Genomic DNA, 19,724 nt, shown 5'->3' with positions numbered 1-19,724 from the left:
GTACCACAAAAAAAAAAAAAAAAAAAAAAAAAAAAATCATAAACAAGCAAGTTGATTCCCACCAGCTGCTACTATTACTACTGGGCCAAGGATTTCGTTACACACACACACACACAAATAATATGATCTCCTCCTCTTACTCCTTTTCTCCTGTAATCTCATCGCACAACACAGCATTTAGGAAGATCTTTCACATATACGGTCAGATATCACTTCCCTGCTTAAAATACTCCACTGGCTTCCCACTGACCCTAGGATAAAATACAAACACCCTCCCTTGACACGCCGTGACCGGGCCCAGACCACCTCTTCCCCGCCTCCACCGCTCACCCCTTGCTCGCACAGTCCCAATACCACAGCCTTCTGGCTGCTTCACAGATATGCAGGGTCTGCTGCCTACTTCCAGGCTTTACACTGGTTGTGTCCGAGCCTAGGCCATCCCTCCCGGGCTTCTGTGCAGTTGTTCCCTCTCATGAGTCAAGGCTCAGCTCAAACATTTCCTCCTCCGAGAGGCCTTCCTTCACCAGTTCCTGGCTGGTTGCCTTAATATCACCCTACCCTGTCTCCCTGTTATTTGTCAGTGCTAAATCAGCCCTCACACAGATTGCTTTACTCGCCTGTTTGCTTGTTCACCGGCGGCCCCCATGCGGACGCAGGTTACCCGAAGCAAGGGAACCTGCTGGGCTCACCCACACAAGTAGGCCTCTACCCCAAGACCGACCGCTACCTCTTAAATGAAAAGCGCTTCAGCAATCTAACCATCTATCTAGGGCACCATACACAGTTATGTTTCATTCTTGTCCAAAAGAAGGAAGCATTCCACTCATGTACCTTTCAAAAGTCCAAATGCTAATCAAGTTTTGGGGCTTTGGAAAAAAAAGAACCATAAATCCTTCAAAATGACACAAAATGATGTAATTTTGGTCAGGATATAAAATTGTTTAAGATTGAGTTTAGAATTCTTTTTCTGAATAACTTACCTCTTTCTCCCTTTCATAGTCTTCTTTGTCATATTCTTCATCTTCATTTTGCGTCTGCAGTGCCACACTGCCGAAGTCTAGTGACATGGTCTTCCTGCGGGAACAGAAAGATGTTTGGTTTCTAAATAGCCCAGAAAATCTCCCCAGACCAAACTATATAAGAGATGCCATACACAGAAAGACAGGAGCAGCTGGGGAGAAGATATATGTAACTCATGTATGACAAATGGTTAGTATTCCAACTATAAAGAGAGTTCTTTCAAATTAATCATGATTCACAGAAAATAGCTGTTATGACAGAAATTCATGAAAATGAAAAAATGCCCAAAGCTAATAACCCTACAACTAGACCTTTCTAGTGTTCTGGAAAGAATAACTCAAACAGTAAGATTTTTGTCCACACACAAAAATAAGATAATGATAATGAACCAGAAATATGCCAAAACATACAAATTTTAAGAATACGCTCAAAGTTTCTAATCTGATGTATTAAAGATGGCACAGGTAGCATCTTCCACAACTTGCTTCATCTTCTGAATATCACAAATGCAAATGTCATGTTTTTCAGAAAGAGAGCCACTAAATCCTGAGTTAATGATTGCTCCCCAAAAAACATTTACAATCCAGTAAACTCCACAGAGCACACAACAAAAATATGTGTTAGGACGTTCCTGGTGGTGCAGTGGTTAAAGAATCTGCCTGCCAATGCAGGGGACACAAGTTCAAGCCCTGGTCCAGGAAGATCCCACATGCTGCTCAACAACTAAGCCCATGCGCCACAACTACTGAGCCTGTGCTCTAGAGCCCACAAGCCACAACTACTGAGCCTGCGTGCCACAACTACTGAAGCCCGTGCGCCTACAGCCCATGCTCTGCAACAAGAGAAGCCATCGCAATGAGAAGCCCGCGCACCACAACGAAGAGTAGCTCCCGCTCGCTGCAACTAGAGAAAGCCGGCACACAGTAACGAAGACCCAACGCAGCCAAAAATAAATTTAAATATATATATATGTATATGTGTTAAATGTCCTGCTCTTAAGCTTGATGAAATCAAGTTCTAGCAAAAAATACTCAGGAAAAACAGAAGTGAAGGATGTGAAGCTATGACACTGTCCCAAAGCAGCAGCAAGACTTCCCTGGAGAATGGTCACTGCTGTGACAGAAGCAGCAGCAGGAAATGGGTTTTCACGTAGTTACGGTCAAAAGACTGCTGCCGATGGGCTTCCCTGGTGGCGCAGTGGTTGAGAGTCCTCCTGCCGATGCAGGGGACACGGGTTCGTGCCCCGGTCCGAGAGGATCCCACATGCTGCGGAGCGGCTGGGCCCATGAGCCATGGCCGCTGAGCCTGCGCGTCCGGAGCCTGTGCTCCACAACGGGAGAGGCCACAACAGTGAGAGGCCCACGTACCGCAAAAAAAAAAAAAAAAAAAAAAAGACTGCTGATGATTTGAATTATACTTAGGGATCCTGACACTACACAGAAACTACCCAGAATTTCAAAACTCTGAACAATCCTGACAAAAAAGTAGGCAAGCATCATCAATTACACAGCCCAATGCCGTCCTCTATTCAGTCCACTCTTGTGCATGCCAATGAAATGCACTTTGATGTGAGGCTGGGACACAGATCATACACTCACTTTTCAGGCTCTAAAATGTCATTAAACTGGAAGTGAAATGAAAAGCATAGACCTGGCAATCCAAACAGATTTTACCATAAAGAACTTAGCTCCCTCGTGTTGACAGTAGAGGACTAAGATCACAAACTTTTAGTAAGCCAATAGCTCTATAGCAAAAGATATTCCACTTCATCAACTCTAAGGTGCCCTTGATGGTATGACACAGTTCCGTCTGTACCACTAAGAAAAAGATGTGGCCAATTAAATCATGACACATCATTAAAATGCAGCCTCTTTGTAGATGTTAAAATGTGAAAAGGGAGCTCCCAGGCGGTCCAGTGGTTAGAACTTGGCGCTTTCACTGCCGTGACCTGGGTTCAATCCCTGGTCGGGGAATTAAGATCCTTCAAGCCACACGGAGCGGCAAAAAACAAAACAAAAGTGAAAAGAAAATGTGCACATTATAATAGATGAAATACGGTATTACAGATTAACACAAATATGAATTTCGATGCTGAAAATCCCCATAAGTTTTAGTTTGTTTTACAAGGACTGTTTCTCGGCCAAACTCTAACTTGCAGTCCACCTTCTTTATCCCTCCCCTCTCTGGTCCCTACACCCAACCCATCCCTTTCAATTCTATGAATTCACACTCCTCACATCAACTAAACCCTTCCAGCCTCTGCTTCTTAGACCAGACCTGCTCCTTTCTGTTCTTGTGCCAGGGCTACACGGAGGAAGGGACACACGCACTCCTTCACTGAGAGGTAAAATAGAGAGGCTTGGGGACTCTAAACCTTGTCTCCACCCAGCAGCTACAAGAAACCTCTTGCATACCAGCATAAGATGGATACCTGAATATGGTAAAGAGCCTACAATGTAGCTGAAATGATGAGGGAAAAACAGTAACACAAGCTCATGTCTCTAGGGTTTTTTCACTACTTCAAGTGAACATCAAGTCTACAGAATCTATAGATTATGAAAATACAAGCCCATGTAAATGCTGGCTCCTTAAAAGAAATGTAATTAAGCTGGACCTTAAAGACATCCCTGAGTTCTCCAGGCAGAAATAATCTTTCCTGCTTCTAATTCTTGTGGTATTTTCCACCTTTCCCTGAATTTTATAGTTAAAGCCAGAATAGGGAATTTGGGTTAATTTCCCTTTTATTAGGTAAAAGGAAGGAGGGTTTTTTTTTTTCCCCAACACTTCACCAATCTGCCATCAATTCCTGTTGAATACTGAAAAAGAACATTAAGATTTACAAGAGCTTATTGCTAAATACAGTTATATTAAATAAAGAACTACTTTTTCTCAGATAGAAAATAATGAATTCTACAAGGTATTTTCATTTTTTTAAAATAAAGTCTAGTTTTCTCTTTTTTTTGGCTGCACAGCATGCAGGATCTTAGTTCCCAGACCAGGGATTGAAGCCAGGCCCTTAGCAGTGAAAGTGCGGAGTCTTAACCACTGGACCACCAGGGAATTCCCTATTTTCATTTTTAAGTGAAGAAAATGTAAAAGACAAAACTATATCTTTTTTTTGAATGGCATTTTGAATCCAAACCATGTCATTAAAGAAGAAATCTGAAAATATCTGAAAGAACAAAATCTCTCTCCACTGGGAGGAAATGGTACAAATTAGCTTTCCTTCTGAAAAGTGCAAACTACCAGAGACCATACGAAATTATTTTAGGCATTAAGGGAAATTCGATAAACTTACTGTGGCTTAAAAAACAAAGAGGGAGACTAAAAAGGTAATTAGTGTTTAAAATTTAAAATAAAAGCTAATGCTTTTCTTCTGCTTATTAATCACTACTGATTACTGCTATCAGAGACTTTACTATAATATTCAGAACAATAAAAGAGTCTGCTAAAATTAAAAAGAAAAAACTAGCAAGATAATAAACCCAGAAGCCATAAAGGAAAAACTTGAAGGAAACATACACACATACAAAAAACATACACACATGGCCAAAACCATCATTAGCAAGTCAAATATTATGTATAAAAAATATATATCATCAAAGGGTAAAATAATAATGAGAGACTTGCAAAACACAAGAGAAAGTCCCAATATACAATTCTCACAAAGAAATGAGAAAAAGACAACTCAATTTAAAATGGGCAACTGATACATTTCATTTAAAAAAAAGAAATGCAAATGCTCAACGAACTTGAAAAGATGCTTAATCTCACAAAGAATTCAAAGTGCCATTTAAACAATGAAATATGATTTTCAACCACTAAATTTTTTTTAAAAAACATGATAACAGCTAGTGGTGGCTATTTTTTTTTTAATTTATTTATTTCTGGCTGCATTGGGTCTTTGTTGCTGCACGCGGGCTTTTCTCTAGTTGCGGTGAGCAGGGGCTACTCTTCGTTGTGGTGCGCGGGCTTACTGCTGTGGCTTCTCTTGTTGCGGAGCACGGGCTCTAGGCACACGGGCTTCAGTAGTTGTGGCATGCAGACTCAGCAGTTGTGGCTCGTAGGCTCTAGAGCGCAGGCTCAGTAGTTGTGGCACAGGGGCTTAGTTGCTCCGCAGCATGTGGGATCTTCCCGGACCAGGGCTCGAACCCGTGTCTCCTGCATTGGCAGCCGGATTCTTAACCACTGGGCCACCAGTGAAGCCCTAGTGGTGGCTATTTTATAGGAAACAGGCATCCTCATGAATTGCTGATGAAAGTATGAATTGGGAAAACCATCTTGAGAACTATCAATATTAATATATTGAAAAAGAACATTTGCCCTAGTAAAAGTACTTTTGAATAAATTTGGCAATACTGTGTCACTAATAAAAATAATGAAATATCTCTATATGTACTATTTAAAAAATCAAGATGCAGAATAAGTGTACAGTATGTTTTTTTAATAGCAAGATGATTAATACTTTCTTCCTAGATAGATAACTTTTTCTGAACCTATTTACAAGGCTATGTTCTGTCATATGTCCCACTCATTACTCATTTTGTTGTCACTGGTTATGTTTTCTTTGCCCTCCTTGCAATGAGAAAGACCAATGTGTGTTTAATTGGACAAAACATTAGAAAGCAAAAGTAGCATTGTTTTTGCCTCATCTAATAGTCTATAAGCACTCTGGGGGCAGAATTAAAATGTATCTCCCCCACCCTTTGCACACAACCAATATTTGTTGAATGAATATAATACATTCATGTTGCTCTCTACAGATTTATTATTTCAATAAAAATTTTACTGAGCACCTACTGTGGGCCAGGTTATAGCCTAGATGTATCTAAGACATGCTACCAGCCATGGGAAGCTTACAGTCCCTTAGGGAAACAATGATATGAATTAACAGTTAAATGATACCTTGTAATACATTCTGTAATAGAGGAAAGTACAAAGTACAAATTAACTATGCTAAGAAGAAAAGAAGGCTGAAAGAAGTTTCACAGAAAGACTTTAGAAATAGATCTTAAAGGATACAATATGGCTGTTAAGTGGTTAAGAATGAGGGCACTCATTCAGACAACCTGGGCTCAGTTCTGGCTCTCCTGCTTAACAGCTGTGCAAACTTGCACAACTGTTTCCATTTCCTCATTAATAAAATGGGGGTAAAAACCAGTACCTACGTCAAAGATTGGTTACGAGGATTCACAAGATTAATGTACCTGAAGCACTTAGCACTGTGTACCAATCAATACATCTTAGTTTTGTTTTTATCATGACATGTTACTCATGAATAGAAGTCTGCCAGCTACAAAAGAGGTTAAAGGAATAAACAGTATTCAGTATATCTGAGAAAAGGTGAATATGCAGTGTGTGGGAAACTTTCCTTCAAATACTGCAATCTTTTCTGGGATGAAAATGCCACTTTCTTCAAGATGCCCTCCCCCCATTAAATCAGTCATTCTTTGGCACTTTCAGGCTATATTTCTTATATTTTTCTTATAGCTTCAATTTCAGCCTCTCATTTAGTTGAGTGCATTCACATCTAGGAGGTGCATATAAATTGTCATGCATTGTGAAGTATATGGCGAAATTCAGCTTAAATCACACTCAAGTTCATGACTGTAAGATAGAAAAGGTTAAGTGCTACAAAACGGTCTTTAAGTGCCCTGAGAGTTAGGAAATTCTACTTACTTGCTTACATGCTAGCTTCCTTTCTATAATGGAAATAGCCAGAGCACACTAGCCTGTTTCAGACTTGCAATACCAGGCTTAGGAGGCCTATTTATTCATTCAACAATTACTTGCCAAGCACTGTTCAAGATTACAAAGTTCATCAGGATTTGGTGAAGGGAAAGAAACACACATAAAAACAAAGGATGACAATAATCTGTGACCAGTGCTAATGACAGCAGCTTGGAAAAATACATTCAGGGTGCCCAGAGGATGCAGCAAGCAGGCAACCACAGGTTGAACGAAGATAAACCCAGGGCCCTACCAAGGAACCCCGTTTGGCGTCAACTATGGAAGAGCAAACGGGTACCGCGAGACCCAAGCTGCACGGAGCCCAGGAGGCCTGGGGCTGCTGGCTTGGGCTGCCAGCGTCACACGCACTCGGTCAACACACGTGTACAGAGCACCCACTGTGAGCCTGGCACGGCGCCAGGGTGACCACGGCGGGGGTCCCCAGGGTCGGGTCTCAGCGCTACCCTAGCAGCCTGGAGGAGGCGAGGAGGGCTTCCCAGACGTCACTTCTAAGTAGGATCTTGGGGTCTGGATGACACTTCAAAGTCAAAGGTGGAGCTCCGCCACCCGCAAGCAGTCCACCACCGCGAGACTTGGGGAGGGGACGGATCAGTCCTCCGGGAAGCCTCAGCCAGAATCCCAAGGGCCCCGCACCTCCTCCTATCCCAGCCCCAAGCCCGGCCAAGAAGCGAAACTCACCGGAGGCCACGGATGCTGTCACCGCGGAGACACCCTAGCTCCCGCCGAAAGCCAGCTTCTAGCAAACCCCTCACCCGGGCTCTAACCCGCTAGCTCCGTGCTAGTCACAACTGAACCCACGGAGCCCCGAGGCCATTGAGGAGCAGCCGACTCCTTCAATCGCCGGTTATAAGCGGGCCTGGTGGGCGGGGCCATGCCGGCTTGGGGCAGGGCGTAGAGGCGGAAGTCTCCGCCTTTCTCAAGCTAGGTTGAGAAGTCCGCCTGCAGTTGCAAATACTGTACGGCTGTTTAAAAGCGGGCGCCAGAGGTGGCGGGAAGTTCCTCCTGTGTGCCCATTGGTGGATCCGTGAGCCAATTACGGAAGGGTTGACTCTAGAGGGGGCGGGCCTATCGGTTGCATAGAGACGCCCAAGCACCTGGCCTCCTGCCCTTTCCTAGGATGAACCGGTTTTGCCCGAACTCCTTGCCCCTCCCCTCACCACCTCGTGCAGTGACTCGTGCCCCCCGCGCTCTCCCCTCCTAAATCCCCGTTCTCAGCTGCAGCGCACAGGATCCCTCACTTTCCCCAGCGAACCCACCTTGGAGGTTTTTGTATTTGCCCTTCTGATTCTCTAAGCTGCCTGCTTCCCCATCACCTTAACAGCCTTAGAGGTCGTTTCACTTTGTCTTCTTGCTTACTAGGTCCCACCTTGTTTGAATGTGTTTCTTTAATTACTGATGAGATGACACATTCTCTACATGTTTATTCACTACTTGAATTTCCTCGAGTGCGAATGTTCCTGTCACTCTGGTATATGTTAACCTGTCCTTTAGGACAGAGCTACCCAGTCTGCGGTAAAGTCAATTATTGTATCTACCTTCCTGGGGTAAAAGGGTTCCAGTGAATATCAAGGAGTTGGTAGTAGTAGGTTCACACATCCTTTTAACACTTTCCCATATATACTAGTATGGAGTAAAAGTGTTGTTAAAGGTTGTTTACAATCTGGCTAGCTTTCATTTGCTACCTCACCATCCCACCCCTACACTGACCCCTATAACCCCATCCACTAAGCATAAGGGTCTGGCACACATTAGGTACTCAATCCATAGCAACAGATGCGTGAAATCTCTGACCCAGCTGCCCGTGGTTCCCAGAGTGCTTTTGTTTTGCTCAAGCTATTTCTTTCACCTGTATTGATTGCCCCACTTAACTTCCCCAGCTACTCAGTCTTCAAGATAGATGAGCACCTCCTCTGAAGCCTTTCATGACACACACCTCCCTCCCTTGGTAGAAATGATCTTTCCTCCCTTTGGACACAGTGTACATATCTTATTATAATCCTTGTTACCTACTATATAACTAGTTGCTGTGTGAATGTTTCACTCAGTCCAACGTCAATATCTTCAGGCACTTACTTTGCTTTGTGGCCCCTGGTAGGCACTCAAAACAAACTTGATATATGAGTAAATGAATGAACGAACAAATAAAATGAAAGCTCTTTGTGCCAGAAAAAGCAAATAAAAGGCATTCAGGTAAATGGCAGTTGTTGAAATCTGAGCCAAGGTGTCTGTTAGTGAGAACTAGTCTTATGGGCTTTCCACGTCTCACTGCAGCCCATCAGCAAGCTGCGTGTAGTGTCCTGTGCTAAGGGTTAAGATAAAATGCTACAGCAAGAATGCTAAATGATCCCTGCCCACAAACGACTGTTTATTAGAGAGATGAAAAAAAAAAAAAGATGTTAAGGCAGGAAAGCACATGAGGAGACAGTGTTTATAATCCCTTACGTAGTGCTTTAGACGTTGGTAAGTTTTTTCACAGACACTAGCTCACTTTTCCTCACAACAACCCTCTGAGGGGCTAGTACAGGTATTAGGATCCCATTTTACAGTGTAAGAAACTGATGAAAAAAATAATAATAATAATGAAGTGTCCAAGGTTACACAGTTAATGTGAGACAGAGACAGAATTTTGAACCCAGCTCCTTTATCTCTAAATCCGGAGCTCATCACTATATATAAAATATAAGTGGGACTTAAGCACCTAAGTCACAATAAAAATAGAATAAATCAAAATAAAAAATAAATCAGAGCCCCTTGCCTTTTTAAAAAATGGATTTGAGTGGAGTTATGGACATATTATAATCAATGAAATTTTCTTGACTGCCTATCGTGTTTAATTCCTGGTCTAGGTGCTTGATATATAAAGTGAGAGGCAGGACCCCTGCCAGCGAGGCATCCACACTCTGAGGTGCAAGATGCTTACATAAAAAGAGAAATGATAACACACAAAAAAGTAGTTTACTACATGCAATATGAGTAGATAGTAATAATTCTGGGGAAAAATGAACATGTAAGGAAGGATCTCTCAGGGAAAGTTCCTGGAAGAAGAGGAAGAGTCAACAGGCAGGTTGATTAGCAAGAGTGATTGCAATATGAAGGGCAGATCAGCAAAAGTAAAGGATTCTTGTATTTAGAGGTAAGATTGGGGAAGTAGGCTGGGACAAGATAGCCAATAGAAGAGCTTGAAGCCTGGAGGGATGGGAAAGGCATGCTACAGAGGCAAGGTATGGTAACGCCCAAGGAATGAACTTACATCCAGAGAAACACAAGCATACAGAGGCATCCTGGGGTAATAAAGACAAATGCGGAAAAAGAGAGAAAAACTGCCAATGACGTTGAATGCTGGAAAGATTATATGTAGAATGTTGGGTCAGTGTTTATCCTGCTTTTTTTTTTTTTTTTTTTGCTGTACGCGGGCCTCTCACTGTTGTGGTCTCTCCCGTTGCGGAGCACAGGCTCCGGACGCGCAGGCTCAGCGGCCACGGCTCACGGGCCCAGCCGCTCGGCGGCACGCGGGATCCTCCGGACCAGGGCACGAACCCGCATCCCCCGCATCGGCAGGCGGACTCCCAACCACTTCGCCACCAGGGAAGCCCTATCCTGCATTTTTGACATACCTGTGAGCTGGGAGAGGCTATCTCTACCAGACTCATTTACATTTCAAGGGGAAATGCCTGTTGTTGAGATGTGGTCCCTCCCATTCAGATCATTTATAAAGGTGCAGCTAAGCCCTCATTCCTTCCTTTTCCTACCTTCTCTTTGGTGTCAGAGCTATCAGGTCAAAGCAATGCTATCCTGTAATAAGGAGTGCTATCCTCAAAAAAGCACTGAACTTAAAGAAGTCCTGAGTTCAAGTTCCAGCTCTCTACCTACTAGCTTTTGTCCACAATTTATTTAATCCTTCTGTGGAGGAAAGTCTTATTTGAAAATAGCAGTGATAATAACTGCTTTGCAGGATTGTAAAAAGGATGAAATAAGATTGTGTGAAAGAGCTTTAAAAATGTAGAAACACTATTTAACAGTGTTATTTGAGGAATATCAAACCATTATTTGTTGTATATTCAATAGTATTTTTTGAGCATCTACTTTGTACCAAGCACTGTTCTAGGGGCTTAATATTGACATGTGGGTCAAAATGCCTTCCCTGATTAAGCTACTTATCACAGAACCTACACCTGCCCTCAGCCACTATGACCTCACCACCATCACCTCCCCACCACTCCAAGACCTGGCCATACCTGACTGGGTCAAAGGTGAGCACCAGACCCAAGCTGAGCCAATCATATTCCCTTCCCAGATAACAGAAATGACTCCATGAAACTGGGTCAAGTGGTAACCCTACAGAAGCAGATTTTTATTACATTTTCTGTATTTTATGGGAAATATGCTTCTTCCATAGCTGTGTCATGTATATGGTGGAACACAGACTGACGATCATGAACTTCTGCCACTCAGAGCCATGGATCTGCCTGGTTCCTGTGCTTTATGAAGCTTGACAGTTCATCTTTCCCTTGGTTCTGTGATAATCTAAACTTTAAAACATCTTTTTACTTGAATAAGCTTGTAAGGGGTTGAATAGCGTTCCCCCAAATTTCATGTCCACCCAGAACTCAGAATGTGACTTTATTTGGAAATGTCTTTGCAAATGTAATTAGTTAATATGAGGTCATATTGGATGAGGATGGGCTCTAAAATCTAATGACTGGTGTCCTTAAAAGAAGAGGAAAGGACACAGAAAGACACGCAAGGAGAAGACAGCCACGTGGAGACAGAGGAACAAACTGGAGTTACATTGCTCAAGCCAAGGAACATCCAGGGCCACCAGAAACTGGCAAGGGATTCTTCCCTAGAGCATTCTGAGGAAGCATGGTCCTATCAACTCGTTATTTTCAGACTTCTAGCCTCCAGAACTGTGAGAGAATAAAATTCTGCTGTTTTAAGCTAGTTTGTGGTACTTTGTTGAGGCAGCCCTAGGAAATTAATACAGGTGGGTTTCCGTTCTTCGCAACCAAATGTTTATGACTAAGATGCATTTGTGACAGATTATATTTGAAAAGTCTAGACCAGTGATTCTCCAAACATGATCCATGGCCCACTGATGGACCTGAAGGATATTCCTGATGGGTCATTACATGACACAAACACACAAGTCGTTTCTCCAGTTATCATGGGAAAATAACTTGCAATTTTATAGGTTTTTATTTTTACATACAGCTAAGGTTTACCTAATAGGAATCTACCAAGTAAGATGTTAGGGGCTACTAATGTTTAGAATTTGTAAATTAAAATTAGCACGTTATTTAAGTTTACCAAGAAGGATTATTCATCATTTCTATGTGCAACATTGTCAAGTTCTTGCTCATGCACACTTGAAGATAACTGAAATTCCCACTTTTGGGAGAGGGACGTTAATGGCACCATTCCCAGGAAGTCATGGTTTTTAAGAGCTGTTATTCCTGCTTCTTAATTATAAACTAGCTTTGCTTGGCACCATCGATACCAATTAAGTCTGTTGTGAGTTTGGTTAACCAAACTGCACATAGTGTTAACTGCTTTAATATATTAATTTACACTTTTCCTATAACTTGACTTTAATATCCAAGTTGAGATTCAATTTTTGTCACTAGTACTCTATTACTAAAGTCAATTTATAATTCCTCTGAAATGTGCTTATGCTTTATTGAAATGTGTTGGCTATTAATTTATTATATTTAAATAACTAACAATGTATTATCAAGGCAAGTGATAAAATTACTCATTTTTTGAAAAAAGTATAGGGCGGTATTTTGGAATATAAAATCATAGGAACAGTATCATATTCCTCCCCTAAAAGTGAGTAAACAATTCCTGTTGTTCCTCTCTAGTTCTTTATTGTCACTGCGTCATATTTTTCACGACAAGAAAAAGAAGGGGTTGGGGGATGAAAGGTATGTGGGACAATAGTCTTTTGCCTCTTCAATGCTCTCCGGCCAAAAGTGTGAGAGCCAATTGCCTGGATTTAATGCTTACGAGTTTCCATAGCATCAAGGTTTTTAATCAGAAAACCAGTAAAAGCTGTTAGAAAAGTGATGATGACCATTTGATAAAGATCCAAAGCTGCAAAAATTATATTTGAACGTGGAATACAGACCCTCCCAGATGCCACACTCTGCTTCTGCTTCTTGAAACAGATTAAAAAGGAAAGAAAGAAGTACCAAGACAAGATTATAAAATTGGTGTGTACTTTATATGCTTACATAACATGTTCAATGGATATTAACAAAATACAACATAATGATACCATTTATAAGAAATTATAGGATTTATTTAAAATGTTAATGTATTTGAACACTTAGATATTATTGTCCAGTAATGGGATACATGTTTAAAGTTATCTGATATTCTTCTATCTTTGGTCAGATTCCCAGAAGTGAACTTTGGGATGAAAATTTGAGTGCAAATGATTTACTAAGGAAGGGCTTCCCTGAGAAAGCTGTTCAGGAGTGAGGAAGCTGGACAGGGAAGGGGAAGAAGCCAGGCAGGGATATGTTTTCAGGAGAAGTGCTGGCCCCAACCTGACCCTACAGGGAGCTCTGGAGCGTAATCAGGATGGGGCAACTGGCTGAGCCTTCCTGCTCCTGCACCAGCGAAGGGGAAGAAGAAGTCCATGGGCACTTCTGGCTCTTGGTAACCCAAAGCAGCTCCCCTAGCCAGAGGTTGTCCTTAGAATCAACAGTCACCTGTGCAGACAGTTAGGCGCAAAACACACAGAAATGGCTCAACGGATCTGAGGGGGTCTGGACAGAGCTGACCGTCTATGTTTGCCATCCTTTGATCTTATCAATGTATCTTTGGAGATGCCATCAAACATTTACATTTGAGTAGGTAATGGATGTGTTCTCATGCAGCTCAGCCAAATGACCCCTCCTAGTCCTAGAAGGATGGAACCTGGGACTACAAAGATGAGCCAACCACCATGTTCGGTGGATTTAGTATATTCAGTGAATCTGCCAAGGGTTAAAGTGGCAATCTTCTTAAAATCTCTTGCCATATCTAACTTTTACTCCCCAACTTTTTTTAAATTAAACTTTTTATTTTGAGAAAATTGTAGATTCACATGTGATTGCAAGAAATAATACAGGGACATCTCCTGTAAGCTTTATCCAGCTTCCACCAATGATAACACCTCACAAAACTGTAGTACAATAACACAACCAAGATATCCACATTGATACGGTCAAGATTCAAAACAATTCAATCACACAAGGATCCCTCATGTTGCTCTTTTACAACTGTACTCACTTCCCTCTCTCCTATTGACTCCTTCCTTAATCTGTTCTCCATTTCAATAATTTTATAGAAACAACATTTCAAGAATGTTATATAAATGTAGTTTTAGGGTACATAACCTTTTGGGATTAGCTTGTTTTTGCTCTGCATAATTCTCTGAAGATCATCTAAGTGGTTGTATCTGCATCTCATCATCTCATTCTTTTTTACTGCTGAGTAGTATTCCATGGTACGGATGTACCACAGTTTGTGTAACATTCACACACCAAAGGAACGTTGGAGACTTTTCCAGTTTTAGGTCATTACAAACAGCGCTACTATAAACACTCCTGTACAAGTTTTTGTGTGAATGTAAGTTTTTATTTCTCTGTGATCAATGCACAGGAATACAATTGTTGGGTTGAATGTAAGTTGCATGTTTACTTTTTTTTTTTTTTTGTGGTATGCGGGCCTCCCTCTGTTGTGGCCGCTCCCGTTGCGGAGCACAGGCTCCAGATGCGCAGGCCCAGTGGCCATGGCTCACGGGCCCAGCCGCTCCGCGGCATGTGGGATCCTCCCAGACCGGGGCGCGAACCCGGTTCCCCTGCATCGGCAGGCGGACGCGCAACCACTGTGCCACCAGGGAAGCCCGCATGTTTACTTTTTTAACAAACTACCAAACTGCTTTTCAACTGGCTGCACTATTTTACATTCTCCCCAGGAATGTATGTGTGATCTTCTTTCTTCTCATCCTAGCCAACATTTAGTGTTGTCGTTATTTTTCATTTACTCGTTCTGTTATGTGTGTAGTAATAGCTCATTGTGGTTTTAATTTGCATTTCCCTACTGGCTAATGATGTTGAATATATTTTCACCTGCTTTTTGCCATCTGTATACCTTCAGTGAAATGTCTATGCATGTTTTTTGCCCATTTTCTAAGTAGAATTTTTATGTTGAGTTTTAAGAGCTTTTTATTTATTCTAGACGTTTGGTTTGCAAATATTTCCTCCCAGTCCACAGCTTGTCCTTCATCCTCTTATCAGAGCTTTCACAGATCAAAAATTTGTATTTTTTTTCTCTTTTTTTTTTTTTTTTTTTTTGGCTTGTTCCCCGACCAGGGATTGAACCCAGGCCCTCGGCAGTAAGAGTGCAAAGTCCTAACCACTGGACCACCAGGAATTCCCAAAAATGTGTACTTTTGATGAAGTACAACATACCAGTTTTTCCTTTAACAGATCATGTCTAAGGACTTTTTGCCTTGCCTTATATCCTGAAGACTTTCCTCTATGTTGTTCTTTCCTAAAAGTTATCACAGTTTTACATTTCACATTTAAGTCCATAATCCATTTGAGCTAATGTTTACATAAAGTGTGAGGTTCATTCGTTTGCCTACAGATGTACCGTTGCTCCAGCATCATTTGCTGAAAGGCTACCCTTCGTCCACTGAGTATAATGCCCCTTAGCCTCCTCCCAGTGGAGTTCCCAGGGCTGGTGAAGGGCCTCCTCTGTAGGCCACAGCTCCTAAAAGGCAGCCCTTTCACACAGCTCTCCCTCCAGATTCTATCACTGCTCCCTTCCCTACTCCTTCACTGGCTGAAGAGCACTGCATCCTCCCTTGTGGCTTCCCCATACTTCACCCACACCTTTGTCAATAGACCCTTTATCAAACTCTCCTCTAGTCACCCAATTTAAGTGAGCCAGCTGTTTCGTGTCAGGACCCTGATGCATCCTACAAACGATAAATTTTCCAAATCCCAAACATCAGACATATACTGTCAGTGGTCACAAAGCAATAATCATTTATTTTTTTTGAAGTTGTTTACAGGTATTTACACGCAAATGGATTTCCACCTTAAGACAGATGAAGATAAGGATGTGACATTAAAAGAGCATGCAGGCAAACACTTCTTTTGTTGTTTCCCTTTAACTGTGCCCGTTGTTGCAAGTGTGGTGTTTGCTCATCCAACTACCACACCGTTACAGTCAAACACTGACCATCTATGTGTCCTGCTCACGCCAGCTATACTCTTTGCATCAGCTTCTATCAAGAACTTCTTCTGGCCACCCAGTCATCACTCTGCTCAACCAGAATGAGACCACAGCCCTGCTCTGACTCTGTTAAGATACTTAGATCACCCACAAACTTCGCTGATTTACACCCATGCTCATCCCCTTTACGAGGACAAATAATCAAGAACTACGGTGTATGCAAAATTGAGGAAAAAGACATTATTTCCTGGTTGTATAAAAGGAAACAAACCTATCTAAGAAGCCAATGGCAGTAAAAGTAAAATAAAAGCATAACCTTCACATAAAAATATTAGAGTTCAGTGTGCTTGGTTTCTGATGATTTCTATGTGAAAGAAGTTTCTCATATTTTACTTAAAACTTAGCAAACATTTCACAATTACAAAGATTAAGTTGTATCTACACATCCAAAGTGAAGTGGAATTAAGGCAATTGTCCAGATAACTCAAGATTAAAAAAAAAAAAAAAACTCTAAAATAATGGCCATATCTCTACATGCAAAGGCAGGTAGAGGGCTGAGACTGAAGCCATTTTCTGCCACTCAAAATAACCAAATCTACTTCTACTACCATCACTTATATTTTTCCAAAGTTTCAATGTTTTTGACTGAAAGGCTCCAGATCTGTGCTATCTGAATGATGATCTCAATGAGTACAGACACAGACTAAAGGAAAAAGCTGCAGTTTCAAGCTTAATTATACAGACTGGTTATCAACACTGACCCCTAATAAATGAAAAATTTGCCTTTTATAAATTCATATTATGTTAGGGCTGAAATGGACCTATGAATTCACCTAGCCCAGCTCCCTCATTTTATAGACAAGGAAACTGGAGTCCAGACAGGTTCAGCAAGTTGCTCAAGGTCACACTGAGGCCCAGTCCAGAGCTTTTCCTTACACAACGCTTCATTACATCATTGGTTTACCAAGTGTGCCTGCATGTGTCAAACCTTTCCAATTGTTTCATTCAGTGTTCTCTCCCTGGTACATTTTGTCTGGTCATATCTAGAAAAGGTGCTAAGGATACATGTAGATGAGGGCCTATGATTCAGTCACCACCAATCAAGGGGATATTTCCCCATACTTTAAAATAAATTCGGTGCTTTAAATAAGAATGGAACCAATTTAGAGATTGAATATGAAGAACACTGGTTTGTTTGCCATCTTTTAAATCCATGCACTCATGAGCTCTTTTTTGGGGGGAAGGGTGAGGGGGAGAGGGAAGGAGGGAGAAATACGATGAAATCAGAAATGACATAGATTTGGCTTCTTTAGTTTGTCATAAGTTGCATACAAACAGTCCAAATAGCAAAGATTGAGAAATACTAGGCCAAAGAATTTGGGCTCCAACCCTTTAAACAGCAAATGGGACAGGCCAATGAAACTGACCAATGCTTTCAGTGGCCCTTGATTTGATTCCACTGGTATAGACACAGTCCAAATTCAATGTCAAATTTATTTTAACACTGAGGTGAAAGTGTTACCAAACGGAAAATGTAATAAAGTCAATAACTATTAAGCAAATGGCTTCTTATTTTTATAACAAGGAAAAATTTTTTGGCAAATGGTTCTATAGTTATAGAATATGAAGACATTTAGAACTAATCTCCCCAATATGAAAATGTCCCCAAATTATCAAGTTGAAAGGCACATACCACTGCCCCAGCAGTTCATTCAAGTTGTCTTCAGCACGTGAAATTTTAATTGTGCTTTTTTTAGCTTGTTATCAATGCAATATGGCCTTAAAAAGTGACATCCGTGCATATGTATACTTTCTTTTCAAAGGGACCCATCCTCTTCCCCTTTTCTGATTTTCACTTTCTGAAGATCAATTTTTGTTAGTTCTTTGTTTTATAAAGGACCTATTCCATGATGGTCTCAGAAAGATACACTTCACAGTTTGTGCTCTAATTTATCTAGAAACCAAGTATGAATTATCTTTGTGTCCTAATACAAAATGGACTTTCCTGAAGTATCAGTGTGATGGTACTTCCATACTGTCATTTGTTGGAATGCAAAAGTACTGGATTATTATCTTTTCTCACTGGTTGTTTAAGGCTTACTTCGCTTCCAGAAGAGATGATTGGCAAACTATTATCCATGTGGTATCTGATAAGGTGGCCAACATTATCAAATACATGATCCTTGGTCCTCACCTTGAAAAGGAAATACAAATGTATTTAGGTTAAATGATAATGGTTCTCCTGAAAGGCATAAATAATCATAGGGTAAAAACAGACATATCCTTGAATGAGGTAACTGCTGAATAAAGAAAAGTAAAGGTACTTTTCAATTCTGGATCCGTTAGCAAACAATTTTCTCATTCCCAATTACTTGTTTTTTTAATTTTTTTTTTAAAGATTTTTTTTGTTTGATGTGGACCATTTTTAAAGTCTTTATTGAATTTGTTACAATATTGCTTCTGTTTTAAATTTCCATTTTTTTGGCGCCGAGGCATGTGAAATCTTAGCTCTCTGACCAGGGATCGAACCCACACCCGCCTGCATCAGAAGGCAAAGTCTTAACCACTGGACCACCAGGAAAGCCTCCAATTACCTTTCATTGGAGTATAATTGCTTTACAATGGTGTGTTAGTTTCTGCTGTATAACAAAGTGAATCAGCTATATATATACATATATCCCCATATCCCCTCCTCTTGCATCTCCCTGCCACCCTCCCTATCCCACCCCTCTAGGTGGACACAAAGCACAGAGCTGATCTGCCCGGGCTATGCACCTGCTTCCCAATAGCTATTTTACATTTGGTAGTGTATATATGTCCATGCCACTCTCTCACATCGTCCCAGCTTACCCTTCCCCCTCCCCATGGTCTCAAGTCCATTCTCTACATCTGCATCTTTATTCCTGTCCGAGGTTCTTCAGAACCATTTTTATTTTTAGATTCCATATATATGTGCTATCATATGGTATTTGTTTTTCTCTTTCTGACTTACTTTACTCTGTATGACAGTCTCTAGGTCCATCTACCTCACTACAAATAACTCAATTTCGTTTCTTTTTATGGCAGAGTAATATTCCATTGTATATATCTGCCACATCTTCTTTATCTTATCCATTCATCTGTCGATGGACACTTAGATTGCTTCCATGTCCTGGCTATTGTAAATAGAGCTCCAACGAACATTGTAGTACATGACTCTTTTTGAATTATGGTTTTCTAAGGGTATATGCCCAATAGTGGAATTGCTGGGTCGTATGATAGTTCTATTTTTAGTTTTTTAAGGCCTCCACTGTTCTCCATAGTGGCTGTATCAATTTACATCCCCACCAATAGTGCAAGAGGGTTCCCTTTTCTCCACACCATCTCCAGCATTTATTGTTTCTAGATTTTTTGATGATGGCCATTCTGACCAGTGTGAGGTAATACCTCATTGTAGTTTTGATTTGCATTTCTCTAATGATTAGTGATCTTGAACATCCTTACATGTGTTTGTTAGCAATCTGTATATATTCCTTGGAGAATGTCTATTTAGGTCTTCTGCCAATTTTTTGAGTGGGCTGTTTGTTGTTTTTTTTTTATATTGAGCTGCATGAGCTGCTTGTATATTTTGGAGATTATCCTTTGTCAATTGCCTCATTTGCAAATATTTTCTCCCATTCTGAGGGTTGTCTTTTCATCTTGTTTATGGTTTCCTTTGCTGTGCAAAAGCTTTTAAGTTT

The 19,724-nt window shown here is 41.1% G+C and overlaps 2 protein-coding genes and 1 non-coding gene across 8 annotated transcripts in view; all 3 read right to left on the bottom strand.

The window, feature by feature from the left end:
• Nucleotides 1-7,620, bottom strand: part of CEP152 (centrosomal protein 152) — a 107,824-nt gene extending 100,204 nt beyond the window's left edge. For all 5 annotated transcript variants that reach the window (XM_024115852.3, XM_055088243.1, XM_024115858.3 and 2 more), the window contains exons 1-2: nt 7,450-7,620; nt 981-1,074 (exon numbers count right to left, since the gene is read on the bottom strand). In XM_024115852.3, the coding sequence (XP_023971620.1) occupies nt 981-1,067 (87 nt within the window). In that variant the 5' untranslated portion in view covers nt 1,068-1,074; nt 7,450-7,620. The remainder of the gene's footprint in view (nt 1-980; nt 1,075-7,449) is intronic.
• A 7,502-nt stretch (nt 7,621-15,122) lies between these two features.
• TRNAK-CUU (transfer RNA lysine (anticodon CUU)) lies at nt 15,123-15,195 on the bottom strand. The gene has a single exon. It is a non-coding gene; the product is annotated as a tRNA-Lys (tRNA).
• Nucleotides 15,196-15,805: 610 nt separating this feature from the next.
• Nucleotides 15,806-19,724, bottom strand: part of SHC4 (SHC adaptor protein 4) — a 131,592-nt gene continuing 127,673 nt past the window's right edge. For both annotated transcript variants that reach the window (XM_028495359.1, XM_024117509.2), the window contains one exon: nt 15,806-18,199. In XM_028495359.1, coding sequence (XP_028351160.1) covers nt 18,044-18,199 — 156 coding nt within the window. In that variant the 3' untranslated portion in view covers nt 15,806-18,043. The remainder of the gene's footprint in view (nt 18,200-19,724) is intronic.

This window comes from Physeter macrocephalus, chromosome 11 (assembly GCF_002837175.3).
Source record: "Physeter macrocephalus isolate SW-GA chromosome 11, ASM283717v5, whole genome shotgun sequence".
Lineage (NCBI taxonomy): Eukaryota > Metazoa > Chordata > Mammalia > Artiodactyla > Physeteridae > Physeter > Physeter macrocephalus.
The sequence above is the reverse complement of the archived record's forward strand: the minus strand, read 5'-3'. Positions and strand labels throughout refer to the sequence as shown.